Source organism: Pan troglodytes, chromosome 7, assembly GCF_028858775.2.
Source record: "Pan troglodytes isolate AG18354 chromosome 7, NHGRI_mPanTro3-v2.0_pri, whole genome shotgun sequence".
Classification (NCBI taxonomy): Eukaryota; Metazoa; Chordata; class Mammalia; order Primates; family Hominidae; genus Pan; species Pan troglodytes.
The window spans coordinates 62,572,013-62,596,239 of NC_072405.2; the positions used below are offsets into that span (position 1 = coordinate 62,572,013).

Sequence of the window (24,227 nt, forward strand, 5' to 3'; positions counted from 1 at the left end):
GGTCAGGAGATCGAGACCATCCTGGCTAACATGATGAAACCCCATCTCTATTAAAAACACAAAAAATTAACCAGGCATGGTGGCAGGTGCCTGCAGTCCCAGCTACTCCGGAGGCTGAGGCAGGACAACCACTTGACCTGGGAGGCAGAGGTTGCAGCGAGCTGAGATCAGGTCACTACACTCCAGCCTGGGCGACAGAGGGACACTCCATCTTAAAAAAAAAAAACAAAAACCTGAAATTTCTAAGCAATTCACGACAACTGTTTCCAATTTAGAGTATGTTAAAAACAAGGTACTATATCTAATTCCTTGAGCTGTAATTGGCGAATAATAGTGATATTACTTTTACACTGTAAAGTAGTTGTTTGTTTGTTTTGAAGGTGGGTAGAAAGAGTCTCACTCTGTCACCCAGGCTGGACCTCAGCTCACTGCAACCTCCACCTCCCGGGTTCAAGCAATTCTCCTACCTCAGCCTCCTGAGTAGCTGCTGCGATTATAAGCGCCTGCCACCATGCCCGGCTAATTTTTGTATTTTTAGTAGAGACGGGGTTTCACCATGTTGGCCAGGCTGGTCTCAAACTCCTGACCTCAGGTGATCCACCCGTCTCGGCCTCTCAAAGTGCTGGGATTATAGGCATGAGCCATTGCGCCCGGCCTAGTCATGTTTTATTTCCTAAATGTTTAGTGCCAGCAGTATGCAAGTCAACAGGGTTTCAAAAAGTAACTCAAGTACTCAACATGAGAAAGCACATGTTTGAAAAGGAGCTTGAACTTACTCAAGCTTTACTTGCCCAAATCCGAATTCTACTAAGGATCCTAAAGTCTCTCTGGTCACACAGTTCCCACAGGGTCTCTGAGAAGAGACCATTCAGCATGGCCGTGAGGGTTCATCTCCTCCCCCAGCTCAGCAGGAGCTACCTCAGCAGGCTCTTCTTCTCTGCAGAAGAGGCCACTGCCAAAGCTGAACCCTGGAACAGCTCCCTTCCTAATAAGGCCATTTCCTCAACCAGGACAATCTCATGTTACACAGCCACCTAGATGCTCCCTGCCCCTACTCACACACAGTACCCCTCTCCTGGAGCCCTTTCCCGGTGCTTAGCAAGAACATGCTTCCTCTGGGATAATGAGCTCAGGTGACTGTGTGTGCTCTGAGGTCCCCCTAACTGAGAAGTCTTCACATTTACATGTGTGTGCTTTCCATGCCCTTTTGCACAACTTAAATTCAGACACTACAGTCTCAATCTACAAGGCAGAAAAATTTAAATGTCATAAATGCCATCAATACTGTACTTTCCTTTTCAATAACAGGAAAAACAAGACAAATAAAATGACATAGATGTCCCTCTCCTTTCCAAGAAAACAATACAATCAAGATAAAAAGTGAAGAATAAGACTTTGAATTCTATACCAACAGGAAAAATTAAGCTAGCAGATTACTTAAAACAATTATGACCCCTTGAAGTTGTGTGACACCGAGTGACCTTTCTGGCTGGTAGCAGAAGTAACAGATGTCACTCCTCAGCAGTAGTTTTGAAAGCCAGTATGCAATTTATCCATTTTACCTTCTGCCACATCACCACTCACAATGGCCACTCCACCTGCCTGGTCCTAGAGGACAATGACCCAAAGCCCAGAGTCCTCAGCTAGCCTGTGATGAACATATAGGACAAATACATTCCTGTTTGTCCAGTTTAATCTGTGAAAGAAACCTCTGTGGTGTTAAGCCACTGAAATTTCAAGGTTGTTACCATAATATAACACAGCCTGTCCTGCCAAGTACATAAAGTCAATCTTGGACACTCATGTTTTGCTAGGAAAGCGAAATTCTTTAGGTTTTCAAATTGCCAACGAGATACACCCAATGTTCTCATGTATTTTGTAATCTCTTCTAATTATGTTATCGGTTTGCCTTTCTTGTTCTCAATCATATTTTCACTCTCCTGCTATCTGAAGCAATTTTACTAGGGATTTATATGTTTCAGTTTCCAAAGAGCCAGGTCCTTTTAAACTTCGCTGTTTCTAGTTCATTCAGCTTCAACACGAAGGAAAAAGTCTAGCGTGGTGGTCAAGGTCATGGGCTTGGAGCCAAATTCCCTACATTGGAATCCCAGCCTTGTCAGTGTCAGGCTGTGTGATCTAGAACAATGACCAATCCTCTTCTGCTTCTGTTTTCTCTCTGTAAAATGGGATGAGAGCACCTAATTCATTGGAAGGACTACTGCATGTAAAACCGTGCCTGGCATTTGCATATGTTCAATAAATATTATTAAAAAAAAAATTATGAATATACAGACAAAGGATATCTTCTTCAATTTGAGATCCTAATTCTTCCTCATCAGCTCCAATTGCAATGTAGTCATCTAAAAACAGGCATAAAGAATTGTCAAATTATTGTAACAGATTAAAAGAAAATTCTAATACCAGGTAATTAAACTGCATTCCTATTTCTTAAACCCCATTTGCCTGACATAAAGAAGCCGTTCAGTTTAGTTCGTTAGAATCTGATCACTTCACTGCCTGCTAGACTTCTTTTCTGGGCTTCACCTGATACCCACAGTGCTCCTGCACTGATGACTCCTGATCCCTCAGGCACAGGAAGTAACTGATCTAGCAGGCAATTCATCTTTCGTAACTCCATAAATTCTGGCTGCTCCAGCAGAGTAGAGAAAGTTACAGAAAGAACTGTCTAGTCTCCTGTGACTCAGGCTTCAATGCAAAGAAATCATTCATTTAATCTGCCAATCACATATACAGACACACTCAGAAGACTGCTATACAAATATGCAAGAGGATAGAAGGAAATAAACTAGGCAGAAAAAATAAAAGAGACAGTCAGGAAATCAAAGTAGAAAGGGCAGAGTAAGGAGAAAAACAGGTCAAACTAGCCATGGTGCAGAATGAGAGAAAAGAAAAAGGATGAATTCGTATAAAATAATAAATATTCCTGTATATAAAACTTTAAAGCCAAATGTTACATGTTAAGACTGGATACTTTCAAATTAAATTAAGCTCCCATATATAAATCAAGACTCACCCTCCCTTTTTCTAACTAGAAAATGGAAAACATTCATACTATATGTCATACTATTCAACAATTCAGTATTGTTAACTCTCAATATAAGATCAGGGTACATAGTTTGCAGATTAAATTGTGGGGAAACAAAAGATTTGTGAGAAAAAAGTGTACATTACTATGAAATCAGGGAAAACATCCATGTATTAGAGGGAATCTATTTCTTACAATTACACAGTAATAAGCAAATGCCCCGGTATTCCTCCTCCTCTCCCCCTTAACAGACCCGTATCAGCAACAACAACTCCCCAAGCTAAGCAGCAGTGGGTGGGCTATCCACAGGGTAACACTCATCAAACAGCAATATGGAGTTGGAGATGGCAGTGGTTGGGGGTGGTGACCAAAGGGCTGAGAAATAACATGCACTGGACTTACCCCCTGTTCGAAGAGCTGCAGCAAGCATCTCCCTACACTTCAACCGCACAGAATCAGAAGTGCTTGGTGCCCGAGGAAAGGATGAAACATAAGTATCTCGAGCATTTGTCTCATCCTTTCTGTTGCTTACATTGCCGCTGGAAGTACTGAAATACGCACAAACACCCCAAAAAGAAATCAAGAACAATCCTTTCAAAGTAACAATATTACTATCATGCTGTAAAAACAAAATTTGGGGTCTAAATAAATGACACAGTATCTCAGTGACCTTTATGTGAGGGGAAAAAAAATTGCCTGCATACAGATTAAAAAGAAGTTAAAAATTTTACAATTTAGTAAAGAGACAAGTATGCCTTTTTTTGAACTAAACATTTTATCTTTGATTCTCATTTTAAATATTAAGCAATATTTTTAATAGAGAAAATACCCATTATAGCTCAGTACAATAAATGAAAAGCAATGATCTTGGTATAAGGAGAGGGATGAAGGGATGGGACCAGAGAATGACAGCTTTCTTTTTTGAGACGGAGTCTTGCTCTGTCACCCAGGCTGGAGGGCAGTGGTGCAATCTCGGCTCACTGCAAGCTCCACCTCCCAGGATCACACCAGAGAATGACAGCTTTCAACCAAAACTAGAGACAGAGAGAGAGAATGCTTGAAAAACCCTGTTTCGCCAGGCATGGTGGCTCACAGCTGTAATCCCAGCACTTTGGGAGGCCAAGAGAGGCAGATCACTTGAGGCCAGCAGAGTTCAAATCCAGCCTGGGCAAAATGGTGAAACCCCGTCTCTATTAAAAATACAAAAATTAGCTGGGCATGGTGGCACACGCCTGTAATCCCAGCTACTTGGGAGGCTGAGGCAGGAAAATCGCTTGAACCCAGAGGCAGAGGTTTCAGTGAGCCAAGACTGCACCACTGCACTCCAGCCTGGGTGACACAGCGAGACTCCAACTCAAAAAAAAAAAAAAAAGAACAAAAAGAAAAAGGAAAACCTTGTTCCACTTAGACAGTGAGGTCCCCAGTGAGACAAATACCATGTGTACTGATGAGTCATGAGGCTACAAAATGGTGTGTTTCTCCCCAGAAACATCAACTCGATATGAACATTTAGGCAGTTTTATAATTTTCCAGTCAACCTAATCCTTTCAATTGCTTCTGAGTAGCTTCTTACGTTGGATTATCACTAAAATGGGTTCTTTCCAAAATAATCTTCATGATTACAATTAAGCTTTATCGCATTGAAAACAGCTGCCATAACCCTTTTCAAAGACTGATTAAATCATCCACCATCCATAGATGTGGTTTGCTGCAATGCTACAAGAACATACTCCCTTGCCTTCTCTCCAAAACATAACCACTGTTAAACTTCACAAACAGGTGCCTGTGGGTAAGACGGACATTAGTACCTTTTAAATTTAGTCAGTTCCTTTTTGAAGCCTTCACTGATTTCCCCCTGTATTCCCAAAATATTGATTCACACAGGTTTGTATATGATAACTTTTCATACATTTTCTTCTCTATCAGACTGAGTTTCTCAAGAGCAAAAACTAGGATTTACTTTTCTTTGTATTTTCATTATGTAGCATAATGCCTGTCAGTGATAAACGAATGAGCAAACTAATGCTTAAAAACCCATTTATTTATTTATTTTTTTTAAGACTCCAGCCTGAGCAACTGAGCAAGACTTTTCACAGTGGTGAAGACAGCAAGAGTTGTGCAGTGGTGCCATCACAGCTCATGCAGCTTTGAACTCCTGGGCTCAAGCAATCCTCCTGCCTCAGCCTCCTGAGTAACTAGGACTACAGGTGCATGCCACCATGCCCAGTTAATTTTAAAAATATTTTTTGGCCGGGCAAGCTGGCTCATGCCTGTAATCCCAGGAGTTCAAGAACAGCCCGGACAAAATAGTGAGACCCAGGGTCTACAAAAAGAGTTTTAAAAATTTGCCAAACATGGTGGTATGCACCTGTGGTCCTAGCTACTTGGGGGCTGAAGTGGGGGGCTCGCTTGAGACTGAAAGGTTGAGGCTGCAGAAAGCCTTGACTAAGCCACTGCACTCCATCCTGGGTAAAAGAGCAAGACTCTGTCTCCAAAAAAAAAAAAATAATAATCCAACAAACAAACCTTTTTTTTTTGGTAGAGAAAGGGTCTATGTTGTCCAGGCTGGTCTCGAACTCCTGACCTCAAGTGATAATTCTGCCTCGGCCTCCTAAAGTGCTTGAGCCACCGTGCCAGGCCCCAAAACTCATTTCTTTTCTTTTTTTTTTTTTTTCTTTTGAGACAGAGTCTTACGCTGTCACCCAGACTGGAGTGCAGTGAAACAACCATGGCTTACTGCAGCCATGACCCCCAAGCTCAGGCGGTTCTCCTGCCTCAGCCTCCCAAGTAGCTGGGACCACAGGCATGTGCCATCACACCTGTCTAATGCTTTTTATTACTTGTAGAGACAGGGCCTCCCTATGTTGCTCAGGCTAGTCTCAAACTCCTGGGCTCAAGTGATCCCCCTACCTTGACCTCCCAAAAGTGCTGACATTACAGGTATGAGCCACCACACCCAGCCAAAAACCCAGTTCTTAAACACTTTGATTAAATGCTTTTGCTTCTGTGTCTGTAGCCAAATGCTACACAGGAACCAAGGGAAATTGCCCATATGGACTGAGGGAAACTTTTCCTCACTAGTTTCACTACTGCTGGTCCCACTTCCTACATTCTGATCCTTCCTTTCTAAGCATTTAAACACATTACTTTCTCCTTAAATTCTTGCACCCAAAATATAAAATCCTGCTTAGCTACAAGCAACTTAGATTTAACCTTCTATCTTTCTTTACATGACTCCTCAAAATTCATTTCTCAATCCTCCTGTATTTCTGTGTGTGTTGGGGCGGGGATGGGGTGTAGATAGATACTAATCAGTTACTTTATCAGACTTCACACACAGTAATTTTCTTTTGCAGACAGGCTCTATACCTACACGTCAAGCACGTAAAACTGATAAAAGACAACGAGAGGCCGGGCACAGTGGCTCACAACAGTAATCCCAGTACTTTGAGAGGCCAAGGTGGGTGGATCACTTGAGGTCAGGAGTTCGAGACCAGCCTGGTCAACAAGATGAAACCCCATCTTTACTAAAAGTACAAACATTAGCTGGGTGTGTTGACGTGCAGCTCTAATCCCAGCTACTCAGGAGGCTAAGACAGGAGAATCGCTTGAACCTGGGGGGCAGAGGTTGCAGTGAGGCAAGATTGTGCCACTGCATTCCAGCCTGGGCAACAGAGCAAGACTCCATCTCAAAAAAAAAAATAAAAACAAGGCTGGGCGCGGTGGCTCAGGCCTGTAATCCTAGCACTTTGGGAGGCCAAGGCGGGCGGATCACCTGAGGTCGGGAGTTCAAGACCAGCCTGATCAAAATGGAGAAACCCCGTCTCCACTAAAAATACAAAATTAGCCAGGCATGGTGGCACATGCCTGTAATCCCAGCTACTTGGGAGGCTGAGGCAGGAGAATCCCTTGAACCCAGGAGGCAGAGGTTGCGGTGAGCTGAGATTGTGCCATTGGACTCCAGCCTGGGCAACAAGAGTGAAACTCTGTCTCAAAAAATAATAATAATAATAATAAAATAATAAAAACAAAGACAATGAGAGACTGAGGAACCATTCCAGATTTAAGAAAACTAAACGGATATAACGTTAGAAAAAATTACATAAACTTTATTAACAACTGCTGTTTAAGCCTACCTTTGACTTACCTCTTTTAATATAGTTAATATAGTTAATATGTTTAATATATATATTTAATATAGTTAATACAAATACAAAAAAAACAGTGTATGAGACATTAACATTAACATGAAGAGTACATGATCAATTTTGGGAAAATATTGAGAAACAAAGTTAAAATCGGTAGTTGCCTTAATGTCCTAAATACCTCAACACGGGCTGGGTGCAGTGGCTTACGCCTATAATCCCAGCACTTTGGGAGGCTGAGGCAGGTGGATCACCTGTGGTTGAGAGTTCAAGACCAGTCTGGCCAACATGGTGAAACCTCGTCTCTATTAAAAATATAAAAATTAGCCAGGTGTGGTGGCATACACCCATAATCCCAGCTACTCAGGAGACTGAGGCAGGAGAATCATTTGAATTTGGAAGGTGGAGGTTGCAGTGAGTCGAGATCGTGCCACTGCCTTCCAGCCTGGGTGACAGAGCAAGACTCTGTCTCAAAAATAAAAAATAAAAAACCCCAGGCACAGTGGCTCACGCCTGTAATCCCAGCACTTTGGGACACTGAGGAGGGCGGATCACCTGAAATCAGGAGTTCAAGACCAGCCTGGCCAACATGGCAGAATCCCATCTCTACTAAAAACACAAAAATTAGCCAGGTGTGGTGGGCGCCTGTAATCCCAGCTACTTGGGAAGCTGAGGCAGGAGAACTGCTTTGAACCTGGGAGGTGGAGGTTGCAGTGAGCCAAGATCGCACCACTGCACTCCAGAGTGGGCGGCAGAGCAAGACTCTGTCTCAAAACAGGTATCTGGGCCCCTCCCCACCAGAATTCCTGATTCAGTAGTTACAGGACGAAGTCTGAGAATCTGTATTTCTAACAAGCTGTCAGGTTCTCTCCTCTTCCAGGGACCACACTTTCAAGAACCATTGCTTTAAATCAATGTTGACTGTTAACCTACCAGCTTCCCAAGAACAGAAGAACGATTTGTATTTAACCAACTATGAGTAAGCAACATGTTCAATACTGCATAGTTCGTGAGATGTAACAGGAAAGAACACATGCAAAGGCCTCATAGGAGGTGAGGGACAATCTGAACTCTTCGTTAATGAACTTCACATTTTAAGTTCTTATAACAAATGGCTATTTTTTTTTTTTTAAGATAAGGTCTCACTCCATTGCTCAGGCTGGAGTGCAGTGGCATGATCTTGGCTCACTGCAACCTCTGCCTCCCGGGTTCCAGCAATTCTCCCACCCCAGCCTCCCAAGTAGCTGGGACTATAGACACATGCCACCACACATGGCTACATGGCTAATATTTTTTTTTTTTTTTTTTTTTGGTAGAGAAAGGGTTTCACCGTGTTGGCCAGGCTGGTCTCGAACTCCTAACCTCAAGTGATCCTCCCACCTCAGCTTCCCAAAGTGAGCCACCGTGCCTGGCCACAAATTGCTAAATTCGAAAGGAAGAAAAAAAGCATGCAAAGGAGAATGAGATCAAGGGCCAAAATAAATCTAAAAAAAAAAATGTGGTAAACAGAGGAAGCAACCATTTGAATCCCTAATCACTACCTCCATTATCAATTCCATCAGTGCCTACCCCAGCAATCCCATTCAATTAAACTTGTTGAGTACAATATAAATAACTTCTTATTTATTCAATGTCTTCTACCTCTCAAATGTTCAAGAAATCTGAAAAAAAAATAAATTAGAATACATGGCTACATACATTTACTACTTCCATTTGATTAGAAAACAAAAAAAGGAGTGTAAATAGGGGAACATTAGACAGGGGAATTGATGCAGGAAGTAAAACTATGACTTTCAATATAAATATATGTCTATACTGTGAAGTACCTTTCTTCTCTTGCCTCAGGGCTGTTCTGCGATGTAATTGCAGGTTCTTTCTTCTTTTCGTCAAGGTCTTTCTCAGTTGATGGCCCATCTGAAAATTATGAAATCTCTTAAGTTGCTAGCATTTGTAAAAACTAAAAACTAAAATACTGCATGTTAACAGGCTATTTGCACAACATGAACTAAAATCCTAAGTTTCCTACAAGTAGATGAAGTTTGCATAAGCTATTAGCATATGTACTATTTTTCACAATGCAAGTTCAGTCAACACTCCCAAATAAATTCCCTCATTTGGTGGGAACTACAAATTCACATGCCATGGGAACCTAAAGGGAGGAAAGTATATGGAACAAAGAGATGGGAAGAATATGGAAATATCTGCACTGTTACTTTAAAAATGAAAGCACAGGCCGGTGCAGTGGCTCACGCCTGTAATTCCAGTAGTTTGGGAGGCTGTGGATCACTTGAGCTCATGAGTTTGAGACCAGCCTGGGCAACATGACAAAACTCTGTCTCTACAAAAAATACAAAAATTAGCCGGGCGTGGTGGTGCACACCTGTAGTCTCAGCTACTCGGGAGGCTGAAGTGGGAGGATGGCTTTTGCCCAGCAGGTGGAGGCTGCAGTGAGCCAAGATCACACCACTGCATGCCAGCCCGGGCAACAGAGCCAGACCTTGTCTCAAAATAAAGTCAAATAAAATAAAAATTAAAGCATACACAGCAATATTGTTTTTAATAAATTTCCATAAAGTTAGAAAATTTAAGGTGGTATCCAAAATATAAACAAATATTTCTGGGATGGTAAACAAAAAACACTTTCATAGAAAATACCTCAGGATGAGTAAGACCTACCCAGTACCTTCTCTATCTTAAATGAACTATAAAGTAATACAGAGTGCACAAGCTTTAAGACTTAAAGAGGTGGCCAGGCACAGTGGTTCATGCCTGTAATCCCAGCACTTTGGAAGGCCACGGCGGGCAGATCACGAGGTCAGGAGATCAAGATCATCCTGGTTAACACGGTAAAACCCCGTCTCTACTAAAAAAAATACAAAAAATTAGCCGGGCGTGGTGATACGCGCCTGTAGTCCCAGCTACTCAGGAGGCTGAGGCAGAAGAATAGCTTGAACCCGGGAGGCGGAGGTTGCAGTGAGCCGAGATCATGCCACTGCACTCCAGCCTGGGCGACAGAACAAGACTCTGTCTCAAAAAAAAAAAGAGGTAAGCAATGAGATATTATGAAATAAGGTACATAAAAATAGGTTGAGTCAGTGCAATATTTCAACGGCCCAAAGAAACATTCACTTTTAAATCAATCAACACAGTCTTAAATTTTAAAACTGGTGCCTGCCTGGGGCCGAATGTGGTGGCTGACACCTGTAAACCCAACACTTTGGGAGGCTGAGGCAGGTGGATCACTTCAGGTCAGGAGTTCAAGACCAGCCTAGCCAATATGGTGAAACCCTATCTCTACTAAAAATACAAAAATTAGCTGGACATGGTGGTGCACACCTGCAATCCCAGCTGACGCTGAGGCAGGAGAATCATTTGAACCTGGGAGGAGGAGGTTGCAGTGAGCCGAGATTGTGCGACTGCACTCCAGCCTGGGTGACAGAGTGAGACTCTGTCTCAAAAAAAAAAAAAAAAAAAAAAAATTCAGTGCATGCCTGTAGTCCCAGCCACTCAGGAAGCCCAGGCAGGAGGAATGCTTGAGCCCAGGAACTTGAGGCTGCAATGAGCTATAACTGCACCACTGCACTCCAGCCTGGATGACAGAGTGATACCTGTCTCAAAAAAAAACAAAACAAAAACAAAATACATAGCCTTGAAGCTAAGTTCAGAAAACGTTTGGGTCTACTGTACAAAGTATACCAGTTAAGTACATTTTGCTCCCTACATAAGCAATAAAGGCTACATAAAGAATTCTTTCAATTCTTCATATCTCTCTGTATAGAATATAGAAGAAACTATATCCAACTAGATAGCAGAATCACCTAGGGAGCTTTTAAACATATCCTCATGCCAAGCTCCAAACCAGATCCATTCAATCCAAATCTCTGGCAGTGAGGCGCAAGCATCATTATTTTTTAAAGTTCCTTAGACAACTCTAATATATAGTTATCTGGATGAGAATCACTGATAAAAGAATGGTTGAAATCACAACTGTAGAACTCATCTTGTAAAGTTGAAGTTTGTCAAACCTAAAACACAATTCAAGCCCTCTGATAAAACACGCACATACACTTTAGTCTTCACATAATTTTACTGCTCCTTGTTATTCTCAATAATTTCCTTGAAGGCTCAAATCCCAAAGATGCTATAGTACTGTAACACTGAAAACAAAGATTAATAATGACACATGGCAAGGACTAAGAAATGGTCCAAAAGTAATAGGGTAGAAAGCATTTAAAAGGGAAAACTGATATAACAATGAAATATGATCCAGCAAGGATCCAATGCTGCCAAAGGGACAGCAGAACTATCTCACACACTGCTCCGGCACAGTGAATTAGTACAATCCTTTTGGACGGCAGAGCAGTAAGAGGCATGAACAGCCTCAGAAGCATCCCTACTATCTGATACAGTGTTGTGGGCAACACAGCCCAGCTAGCTGGGAAGGAGGTGCTCCAGCTCTGGACTCCAGCTGTCTGCAATGAAGTCCCAGCTTGGCTATTCACCACTGATTCAACTGTGTGCAAGGTATTTAACCGCTCAGTGCCTCAGATTCCTCATCACAAAATGGAGATTATAATAGCACCTACCAAACTGGATTGTTGTGAGGATTAAATGCATTAATACAGGTCAATGCTTGGCATATCTTAAGTATTCAACAATGTGCTACCTAGTAGCAGTAGTAGTAAATGTAGAAATCTAGCTAACAATGTAAAGAAAAAGCTTTAGGCAGAAAGATATCCATCAAGACATTAGTTACAACCACCATAAAGTTAAAAACAACAAATCTAACAACTGGCAAGTGATCAACTAAAATATGGTATAGTCAACTGAATAAATCATTCTGAAACCAATAAAAATAATAGTTATGATAGATAAACTATTTTCATTAAAAAAGGTAATATAAATTAAGTACACACACAGCATAGGTAAAATTATAGTAGGGGTAAATTTTATGCAAATTAAATTTGAATAGTAATGTATTACAATCCATTATACAGAAAAGGAACCTGCGAGTCTACACTAATGGATAAATAGCTAAGGGGTAAAAAGAAGGTTGTCTTTTTTTTTTTTTTTTTTTTTTAGACAGACTCTCACTCTGTTGCCCAGGCTGGAGTTCAGTGGCGCGATCTCGGCTCAGTGCAAGCTCCACCTCCCGGGTTCATGCCATTCTCCTGCCTCAGCCTCTCGAGTAGCAGTAGCTGGGACTACAGGTGCTCACCATCACACTCAGCTAATTTTTTTGTATTTTTTTTAGTAGAGATGGGGTTTCACCGTGTTAGCCAGGATGGTCTCGATCTCCTGACCTCGTGATCTGCCTGCCTCAGCCTCCCAAAGTGCTGAGATTACAGGCGTGAGCCACCATGCCTGGCCAGAAGGTTCTTCTTCTAACAGAATGATGATTTTATAAGTATTGAAGCAGAGGAGTCAGAAAAATCACAATTTTGCAACTACTACTACAAAGATTGGTTTGAGCAAAAAATCAATGGATCCTAAATTGGGAGGGGAGGAAAAAGATTTGTTAAGGTGTAAGACAGTTTCAGGATCTTAAAAGTGTCTCCCACAGAATGGCTATTAGCTACAAGAGGAAAAACAATACACTATACAGTGTAGCTTTGACTAGATTCTCAAAATTACCATCAATCACTCTGGATATGATACCTTGAGAAGGACATAACATGCTTAAACAGTATTCCAACTGGGGATGTACAACCTGATCTAATCATGAGAAAAAAGCAGGTACACCTCAAATAAGGAATATGCTATTAAAAACAAAGGAGGGGCCAAGCGCGATGGCTCACGCCTATAAACCTAACACTTTGGGAGGCCAAGGCAGGTTGGATCGCTTGAGCCTTCAAGAGTCCAGGACCAGCCTGAGCAACATAGTGAGACTCTGTCTCAAATCAGTAAATAAATAACAAAGGAGGGCAGTGGCGGATGCTTGCAGTTCCAGCTACTCAGGAGTCTGATGTGAAAGATTGTTTGAACCCAGGAGTTGGAGGTTAGCCTAGGCAACATAGCAAGACCCCTATTTCAACACAAAACAAAAAAAGTGGTGGGAAAGGGGGTGGATAGGGGAATAAACCTGCTTCAAGGATACAACTTAAAAATGTGGGAAATTCTGCCTTGAATATATTTCCTAGGTTACTTTTAAACCAAAATCCAATTCCACTTTGCATTCATTACAACTGGTCATTTTCTGCATATTGTATAACATATCCAAGTTCTATTTTTTAAGCCCATTATGAATTTGATAAAAATCTGATTTGCATGAAAGTATTTTAAAATACACATTAATGATGGTTACATGAATGTATACGTAAGATAAAATTGCTCAGAAGGATACATGCCCCCACACATATACGCCCCCACACATACACTAGCGCCAGTAAAAACTGATGAAATCTGAATAAGGTCTGTAGACTGTATCACTGTCAATTTCCTGGTTGAGATTCTGTATATGAGAGTTATGTGATATTACCATAGGAGGAAGCTGGATAAAGGGTACATGAGACCTTTCTGTACTTTTTTTTTGTGGTAATTTTCTGTGAGTCACTTATTATGTCAAAATAAAAAGTTCAACTCCACATATTCAGGAGGCATACACACTTTCTTCTAGAGGAAATGACCTTGTTTCTTTTAGCCCTACTTGAGGCAGGGGACCAGGAATGAGGGGGAAGGGACAGGATATACACACACACACATAAAATTTTAAAGCATGGCCCGCAACAGTAATTTTTTTTATTGGGTTTGTGCAATTAATGTGAAAGACAAAATTGCGTTTAATTTTCTTTCCTTCCAAATTTGACTTTCAGGAAATATATCAACAAAAAATTGACAGCCCCAGAATAAAATTTAAGGTGAGGGAATTCATATTTGTTGGGCTAGGACCCTATGTACATTTCCTACACAGGCGATAATTGATAGTGAAAGATCACAGACCAAAAACAAAGAAAAAGTAAAATCATGAACCTAAGTAAACAGGTTGGTCTTCAAATGAGAAAGGAACATTTCTGCCTTGGGGGAAAAACAAAGGAGAAGGGGTACCTGTATTCTTCAAAATGTCAATTTCATAAAAGATAAAGAAAAGCTTAAGAATGATTTCAAATTAGAAAACTAGCTATGTGAGGCTGGGCAAGGTGGCTCACACCTGTAATCCCAGCACTTTGGGAGGCCAAGGCGGGCAGATCACAAGGTCAGGTGATCGAGACCACCCTGGCTAACACGGTGAAACCTCGTCTCTACTAAAAATACAAAAAATTAGCTGGGCGTGGTGGCAGCCGCCTGTAGTCCCAGCTACTCGGGAGGCTGAGGCAGAATGGCATGAACCCAGGAGGCGGAGCTTGCAGTGAGCCGAGATTGCACCACTGCACTCCAGCCTGGGCAACAGAGTGAGACTCAGTCTCAAAAAAAAAAAAAAAGAAAGAAAGAAAACTAGCTATGTGATCCTGAACTGGATCTTCTCCTGAAGGTAGAAAAACAAAAGAATATAAAAAAACATTATTGGGACAACTGACAAACCTGAACATAAACCATAAAATACTATACCAATGTTAAATTTCCTATATTTCTTATACTATGATTCCATAAAAAAATAAGCTTGCAGTAAGGAAATACACGCAAGTATTTAAAGGGTAAAAGAGCATGATATATTCAACCTACTTTCAAATGGTTCCGAAAAAAATAATTTGTGTGTGTGCAAATAGAGAAAGAAAAAGAGAGAATATGATAAAACAAATATGGCAAATATTAAAAATTGATGATATGGATAAAGGATACGGCATTCTTTTAATCATCCTCGCAAGTTTTCTGTAAGTCAAAAAATTTCAATAACCATTTCAAAAGGTATCCACAACCTTTCCTTTAAGAGAAAATTCTTCTTACTGAAAGAGTTTATCCAGTTGTGTCAAAAGTTAAGAAAGCCAAATTTGACTGGCCTAAAAGGCAAAAAAACCCTAAAGATCAAATTAACTCCCCTCGCCTTTATTACGAGGCACTGCTTTCAGTATATCTAGATTCACTAGGAAAAAAATGTAACCATTAACTAACCATAAAATGTAACCATTAACTGTTTGAATAAATCACAACATCATAAATATATGTAAGGGAAGATCAATGATACCTAATAATTTTTTCCAGGATTTGATGAGAGACTTTGCCAAAGATGTAACTTCCTCATCTGTACTCTGCTTGCGAATAGCATTAACTGACATTCCGATTCTTGTGGACTGCAAGGCAATAACAAAAAAATTATGTATACCAATTTTATTTTAAACAAATTAGTATTTCACCTATATTCTTTTCTTTCCCAGATTCCTATTTCTATTTTAGAATTTCAAAACTTCAATTTTTGGATCCTTATAATAGCAAATTATATTAAGATACATACATCTTCAGATCAAACACTAGACTCATTAATGTTCTTATCATCAAGATCTAGAAGCATAAAACTCACTACTGTAATAAGTCTGGTTAACTAGAAAAATGCAATCAATCTTTCCACAAGGGAGAAGTGAAGATAAACGAGGATAAAATATAAAATGTTGTATATAAGTTAGGTTGAAGCAATCATGACTAATACATGCATTTCTTTGTTTCTATACATTCTTCTACATGGATTACTTCATAGAGCACCAGCTGCAAATTATTATGAGGATATCCAAACAAAAACTACCACCTATCCAGGTTTAAAAGGCTTTATTTTGCCAGGAACCAGCATATAATCAGAGACATTAAAATGCACTTCACAAAATACAGGTAAAATTTAACCTGTGATAATTACGTGCCTAGAATTATGCTTAGAGCATCCACATTCATCAATCTTTCTAACAACCCTTCAAAGTTGAGATCATCCCTATTTTTAAAGATGAAGAGATTGGAAGTGCCAATAAATAACGTGCCCAGCATCACACCATTACCAACCAGCAAAGCTGGGATTTTTTTTTTTTTTTTTTGAGACGGAATCTCACTCTGTCACCCAGGCTGGAGTGCAGTGGGGCACGATCTTGGCTCACTGCAACCTCCACCTCCTGGTTCAAGCAATTCTCCTGCCTCAGCCTCCCGAGTAGCTGGGATTACAGGCACATGCCACCTCGCCCGGCTGATTTGTGTATTTTTAGTAGAGACGATTGCACCACGTTGGCCAGGCTGGTCTCAAACTCTAGACCTCAGGTGATCCACACACCTCAGCCTCCAAAGTGCTGGGATTACAAGCATGAGCCACCGGCCCAGCCAAAAACTGGGATTTTAATCCAGGTTTGTTCACTGCCGAAGTCCATGGTCTTTCTAGCACATCAATGGTTTCAAATTGTGCTCAAAGAACACAAAAGCTATGACAGCCCAAATATGAACGATACATAAAAAATGGTATATTATTTAGTAAGTTCGGGTTGTTAACAGACAATATTTCAAACATATGGTCTATGGAAGAAAAAAGTAACAAGGAATTCTTAGTGGTGAAAAAAAAAAGAAACCCTATTGTAAGCTTTATGGTAGAAAAATATACGGGTACTTGAGGTTTCCTTCTAAATTATTCAATCCTTTCAACAAACAGATTCAGGATCTAAGTTTTATTCAAGAATTTAGAATATGTGGTTGGCTAGAGTGTCCTATATCTCTTAGAAAGCTGAGCAAAACAGACAAGATTGAACAGCAGAAAGATAAAGGGACTCCACAATTTTAAAGCCCCAAACAATTTGGGGTTAACAAGGCTAGTTTACTAGGAAAAAAACTCCACTTTTTCAATGTGTAGAGGAAATAACTTATTAGTGTGGTTCTGAAGCTTAGAACTGACACAAACGTGCAAAAAAATAAAATGGCACTTTACTAGGGGCTTGCAGGAGAGCAAAGGTGTAAGGAGATGATGAATTGTGTACTGCTGGGTGATTGCTTTTTAATTATCAGAGGATGTTTTGATTACTAAAAAGTCAATGATTATCCCGCTTAGCCTCAAACAAAACCTATACTGAGAATATAGTTATCTTGTAATAAACATGCTTATCTATGGAAGAGATTGTCAAGCCAAAATAATAAGAAATGAGGGGCACGGTGGCTCACACCTGTAATCCCAGCACTTTGGGAGGCTGAGGCGGGCGGCTCACGAAGTCAGGAGTTCGAGACCAGCCTGGCCAATATAGTAAAACTTTGTCTCTACTAAAAAAAAACAAAAAAACAAAAAACAAACAAACAAACAAAAAACAAATTAGCTGGGCGTGGTGGCAAGCGCCTGTAGTCCCAGCTACTCAGGAGGCTGAGACAGAAGAATCACTTGAACCCAGAAGGCAGAAGCTGCAGCAAGCCACGATCACACCACTGCGCTCCAGCTTCCAGCCTGGGTGACAGAGCAAGACTGTCTCCAAAAAGAAAAAAAAAGGGCGGGTATAGTGGCTCACGCCTGTAATCCCAGCACTGGGAGGCCGAGGTGGGTGGATCACGAGGTCGGGAGATTAAGACCATCCTGGCTAACACGGTGAAACCCCATCTTTAAAAAATACAAAAAATTAGCTAGGCGTGGTGGCACGCGCCTGTAGTCCCAGCTACTGGGGAGACTGAGGCAGGAGAATTGCTCGAACCCGGGAGGTAGAGGTTGCAGTGAGCCGAGATTGCACCACTGCACTCCAGCCTGGGTAACAGAACGAGACTCCGTCTCAAAAAAAAAAAGAAAAAAAAGAAATGAAACTGCTGAGGTAGAATGAAAAACAAAGATTTGAAATAAGTTTTTCTTTTTTCCTTTGGGGGTACCATGGAAAAAATGAAAAAAAAAAAAAAGTAGAGGAAAAGATTACGAAGCTATTTACTTGGATTAGCAAGTCTGAAGTTGCCTCTATCAATTCCCTAGAGATTTTTCCTAAAATTGGTATGCTAAGACTTACAAGATGTAATAGATAGGTTATACGAAAGTATTCTGTGCTCAAGTGACCTTAGGAATTGTGGGATTATAACTGTTTTCTTGACTGCAGGACTAATGAAAGCTTTCAGGACAAACTATACATCGTGAAACTCTAGCAGATAAAATATGTGCCTTTGCCTATGATTTCTATAGAACATCAGGTATACAGAAAGAAAGACATTACCTTGGAAAGGTGGAGAGTGCATTAAGCAGCCTTAGGGGTCAGCTGCACACTGATGGAAAAGCAGAAAGGAATGAGTACTGAGATCAAGAGACACTGTTAACATCACAGGAAACAAGCAGATTTGGTGTGCTCCAGAAGAAAAATCTCCTTTGTGATCACTCATGAGTTTTTGCCAAGATGATCTCAAGGTAGCCACTAAATCTTAAGGTAAAAAACATATAGCTACTGTACAGCTACTATAAAACACATATGTAAAACATACATTTAAAACACACATATATAAAAGAAACACACAGCTACTATAAAACATTTTTGAAAGAAATTAAAGATGACCTAAACAAAATTTTTGAAATCTCATGTTGATAGACCGGAAGACTTAAATGTTAAGACTGCAATACTAATCAAGTCGAACTACTGACTCAATGCAATGCCTATCAGAATCCCATCTGCCTTTAGTGTAGAAATTGATAAGCGTACCCTAAAGTCCATACAGAAATGCAAAGGACCCAAAACAGCCAAAACAATCTTGAAAAAGAAGAACAAAGTTGGAGCACTCACAATTCCCTATAGTAACCAAGATAGCATGGTACTGGCAAAAGCATGGACGTGCAGATCAATGGGATAAATTTAAGACTCCAGAAATAAACTCCTACATTTTTCATCAACTGATTTTAGATAAGGATATCAAGACAATTCATTGGAGAAAAGAGTATTCTTTTCAACAAATGGTGCTGGAACAACTAGATATCCACATGTAAAAGAACAAAGCTGAACCTCTTCCTTATACCACACATAAAAATTAACTCAATGTGAACAGGAGTAAAGCTTCATGACCTTGGATTAGGGAATGGTTTCTTGGATATGACACCTAAGGCGCAAGCAATCAAAGAAAAAATAGAATATATCAAAATTTAAAACTTTTGTGCTTCAATGAACATCATCGAGAAAGCAAAAAGATAATTCACAGAAAAAGAGACAATATTTGCAAACTCTATGTCTGATAAGCGACTTGTATCTGGAATATATAAAGAACTATTACAACTCGATTAAAAAAAAGACAATCCAATTTAAAAATGGGCAAAGGATCTGGATAGACATTTCTCCGAATAAGATATAAAAATAACCAACAAGCACATGAAAAGATATTCAACATCCTTAGACATTATGGAAATAAAAATTAAAGCTACAGTGAAATACCACTACACCCACTACAATAGCTATAATCAAAAACAAACAACAACAAGTGTTTGCAAGGATGCAGAGAAACTGGACCCCTCGTTTACTGCTACTAGGGATATAAAATGGTACCGTGGCTAGAGAAAAGAGTCTGGCAGGTCCTCAAAATGTTAAACACACAGTTACCACATAAACCAGCAATACCATTCCCAGGTATCTACACAAGAACAACAAAAACATATGCTCACACAAACTTGTACATAAACACGCATAGCAGTGTGATACATAACAGCCAAAAAAGTCTAAACGCATCAACTGACAAATGGATAAACAACATGTGAAATATCCATGCAACTGAATATTATTCAGCCATAAAAAGGCCTGAAAATTCTGACATAAACTGCAACATGGATGAATCCTGAAAACATTAAGCTAAGTGACAGAAGCCAGACATCAAAGGTCAGATACTGTATGATTCCATTTATATGAAAACTCCAGAACAGGCAAACCTATAGAGACAGAAAGATTAGTGGTTGCCTAGGCTGGGAGGAAGACCAGTTGGGGGGAACAGAGAATGACTTTTTGGGGTGATGAAAATGTTCTAAAGTTAATTGTGGTGATAGTACCAGAATATACTAAAAAACAATGAATCATACACTTTAAATGAATGAATTGTATGGTATGTGAATTATATCTCAATAATACTGTTTAAAAAAAAAAAAAAGAAACATACAGCTACGTTTACTATCCTTTTAATAAGTTCCAAGACAGCAGGGACCTTGTCTTGTCTGCCACTATATTCAGCATGTGGAATAATATCTAGCACATAGCAGACACTTAATCATGATTGAATAAATTAATCTACTATATATAAAAACTTACAAAACTAGCCGAATCTATTACTAGCCCAAATATTTGTCTTCCTGTTTACTTCCCCACCTTCAACCCATACCCACCTTCTACTCTCTCACTCTGCTCAGTTTCCTGCACTCCTAATTGTAAACTCCCATGGACTCTTCAGATCTCATTTGATTTAATCAGTCTGTTATATCCCAACTCTGTTTTCCCTTTTTCCTAAGGGATCTAACCCACCTCTATGCTATTACTTCTCAAATATTTCCTAAACCTGTCCTTTCTCTTATATTCTAGAGCTGTTTACGTATATGGCTATTTAAAATTTGATAAAATTAAATGAAATTTAGAATTCCGTTCCTTAGTCATATTTCAAGTGCTCAATAGCCTCATGTAGTTAAGCACTACCATATCAGTCAACACTCACATCAGAAACATTTCCATCACTGCAAAGTCATACTTGACAGCACTGCTAGGGAGGACATACTCAACTACCTACCAGATACCTGCATATACTTGTTTCATAGGCATCTCAAAATCCAGTGTATCCAAATTATCCTTTATCTCTTCACCCCTCCATTTTTATTTTCTTCTCATCCCAAGCTCACCTTCATACTACCTTTCTTGAATATTCTTATATTGCTAAATGGCACCATCTACCCAGTCGCCATGGCAAAAATCTCAGTCATCCTAAATTCCTCCACTCCTTCACCTCCATCCAAACAACTACCAATCCTTATAGGCTGTCTTTCATTAACAAATTCCCCTTCTCTCCATTTATATTGCTATTATCTTAGTTTAAGCCCTCATCACTCCTCACCTGAATAACTTCATTAGTCAACAGGTCTTTCAGGCTCCAGCTTCCCATTTCCTCCAATGTGCAAATCTGGTCACATACTCCCCTGCCTAACACCTTTCAGTAGTAATGCTCTCAGCATCACATATGAAGCCCTGCGTGCCACACCACCTATGTCTTTAAAATCCTGTATGCAACTAGCTCTTCCCATGTCTTTAACCCCATATGCAACTAGCTCTCCTTTATTTTCACTTCTAAATGCCACACTGCTTCCACATACTGTTTTCTCTGCTGAAATATCTTTCCCTGTCTATCTGCTGAGGGAGAACCTAGTCATCTTTTGAGATGTGGTTTCAGCTTTATCACCTACATAACAGCATTCTGCACCTCCCAGATTATGTACTTAGATTGACAAGTAAACTTCTTCATTCTTCTTCCTACCCTCCTTCTTTCCCCCAGATGAACACTGTATGGACTTTTCTTTGGGTACCTACATCTTTGTTTATATGTCAGTTTTCCTCTACTAGAATTTAAGTTCAATGAGGAGGGAAAGGCCTTATCTTATTCATCTTTATAAACCCAGCACAATTCTTAATCATAGTAAAAACTCTTAGCCGGGTGTGGTGATACACGCCTGTAATCCCAGCTACTCAGGAGGCTGAGGCAGGAGAATCACTTGAACCCAGGAGGTGGAGGTTGCAGTGAGCCGAGATCGTGCCATTGCACTCCAGCCTGGGCAACAAGAGTGAAACTCCATCTCAAAGAAAAAAAAAAACCTCGAATGTTTGTTATATAAATACACAGGCTTTCCAAAGAAGGAAGCACAGGAAAAAATTAGAGATGGTCATAAATATTAACCCTATCCAACCTCCATACTCTCTCTAACTCTACACGTGCCTGTTAAATAAATAATGGGATTATTATGTTGTTTTCCCCACATAGGTCTGTCAGGATAAAGTTATGCCTTGGTAAGGAACTATCTCAAAGGAAAGTTTATTCTTAGAGTTGACTTGCAAGAGAAGTTGCTGATCATTAGACAGAAACCTGAACTCAGAAGGTAGGACGTCATGACTTACTTCCTTTCTCTTCCTTTCTCTTTCTGGGGTCTAGAGCTAGAGGAGTTCCTTTTTGTTTTTTGATACAGAGTCTTGCTCTGTTGCCCAGGCTGGAGTGCAGTGGCGCAATCTCGACTCACTGCAACCTCTGCCTCCTGGGTTCAAGCGGTTCTCCTGCCTCAGCCTCCCGAGTAGCTGGGATTATTACAGGCACATGCCACCATGCCCAGCTAATTTTTTTGTATTTTTAGTAGAGATGGGGTTTCACCATGTGGGCCGGCTGGTCTCAAACTCCTGAGCTCAAGTGATCCACCCACCTCCAGCTTCCAAAGTGCTGGAATTACAGGCATGAGCCACCTGGTCGGCCTAGAGGAGGAGTTCTTAACCCTTTTTTTGCACCATGGATCCTTCTGGCAGTCTGGTGAAGCTTATGGACCCCTTCTCAGAATCCGTTAAAAATGGATTAAATAAAATACATAGGATTACGAAGCAAAACAATTATATAATATAAAATTACAAAATATTTTTAAATGTAAGATAGTAATGTTCATGCTCCCTAATTTGTGTGTGTGTATTTTTTTCTTTTTTATCAAGACAGAGTCTTGCTATGTTGCCCAGGCTGGTCTTGAACTGCTGGGCTCAAGCAATCCTCTAGCCTTGATCTCCCAAGGTGTTGGGATTACAGGCACGAGCCACTGTGCCAAGCCCTTCCTTATTAAAACATTAAGACCTAGCATAAGGTATAACAGCAACAATAATGAGCAATTTCAATACTTTTACAATATAAGTAAACTGAAGTTAAAACATTTGTGAATTATTTTAGTTTTAGTCATAAATACTGGTAATACAACTGTGGTTTAGTGTTTTCACAACTGAAAGAAATATTCAATTTCAGTTAGCCATTAATGAAAATAAATGTGACTTTTTTTCTCAATCACGTTCACACACCCCCACCACCTTTCCCTAAATTCTGAATTAATATAATAGAAATATCAAAGAAAGCACTTGTGGATAATAAAAAACGTCAACCAGAAAATAACGATATTCATGTTATTGGCTATATTAAGTTTCCTTTTTAACACTTTGACTTTTATCAAAGTTTTATTTTTATATTTCATTCTTGATGGAACATTAAAATACACTCATGCCTGTAATCCCAGTACTTCAGGAGGCCAAGGATGGCGGATCACCCGAGGTCAGGAGTTTGAGACCAGCCTGGCCAACATGGTGAAACCCCGTCTCTACTAAAAATACAAAAATTAGCTGAGCATGGTGGCAGGCGCCCGTAATCCCAGCTACTGGGGAGGCTAAGGCAAGAGAATTGCTTGAATCCAGAAGGCTGAGGTCGCAGGTCGTATCATTGCACTCCATCCTGGGCCACAGAGTGAAACTGTGTCTCAAAAAAAAAAAAAAAAAAAAGCTTCTGCTGAACAGGAGAAAATATTTGCAAACTATTCATGTGAAAAGGGACTCATATTAACAATAAATAAGGAAGTCAAACAATTCAACAACGACAACAACAACAACAACCAGGAAACAAATAATCTCATTAAAAAGTAGGCAAAATGCTGGCTGCAGTGGCTCATGCCTGCAATCCCAGCACTTTGGGAGACCAAGGCTGGAGTTCAAGACCAGCCTGGGCAACAAAGGGAGAACCCCGTCTCTAAAAAAAAAAAAATTTTTCATTAGCCAAGCATGGTAGCATGCTCCTGTAGTCCCCAGTTACTTGGGGGTAAGGGATGGGAGGGGCTGAGGTGGGAGGATCACTTCAGCCCAGGAGGTGGAGGCTGCAGTCAGCCAATGATCATGCCATTGCACTACAACCTGGGCAACAGAGACCTTATCTTAAAAAAAAAAAAAAAAAGTGGGCAAAGAACATGAATAGATATTTCTCAAAACAAGACATACGAGTGGTCAACAGGTGTAAGAAAAAATGTTCAACATCACTAATCATTGGAGAAATGCAAATAAAAACCACCATGAGATACCATCTTCCTCCAGTCAGAATGGCTATTATTTTATTTTTATTTATTTATTTATTTTTTTTTTTTTGAGACAGAGTCTCACTTTACGGCTTGGGATGAAGTG

The 24,227-nt window shown here is 40.1% G+C and overlaps 1 protein-coding gene across 4 annotated transcripts in view; it reads right to left on the bottom strand.

Moving 5' to 3' along the window:
• Window positions 1-24,227, bottom strand: part of TCEA1 (transcription elongation factor A1) — a 56,166-nt gene that overhangs the window by 18,608 nt on the left and 13,331 nt on the right. For 3 of the 4 annotated variants that reach the window (XM_528135.8, XM_001151569.7, XM_016959482.3), the window contains 4 exons: window positions 15,311-15,416; window positions 9,018-9,105; window positions 3,449-3,594; window positions 2,304-2,360 (listed from right to left, as the gene is read on the bottom strand). In XM_528135.8, the coding sequence (XP_528135.2) occupies window positions 2,304-2,360; window positions 3,449-3,594; window positions 9,018-9,105; window positions 15,311-15,416 (397 nt within the window). Of the gene's footprint in view, window positions 1-2,303; window positions 2,361-3,448; window positions 3,595-9,017; window positions 9,106-15,310; window positions 15,417-18,260; window positions 18,305-24,227 lie in introns of those variants that run through there. The other variant, XM_054656736.2, reaches the window with a different exon arrangement.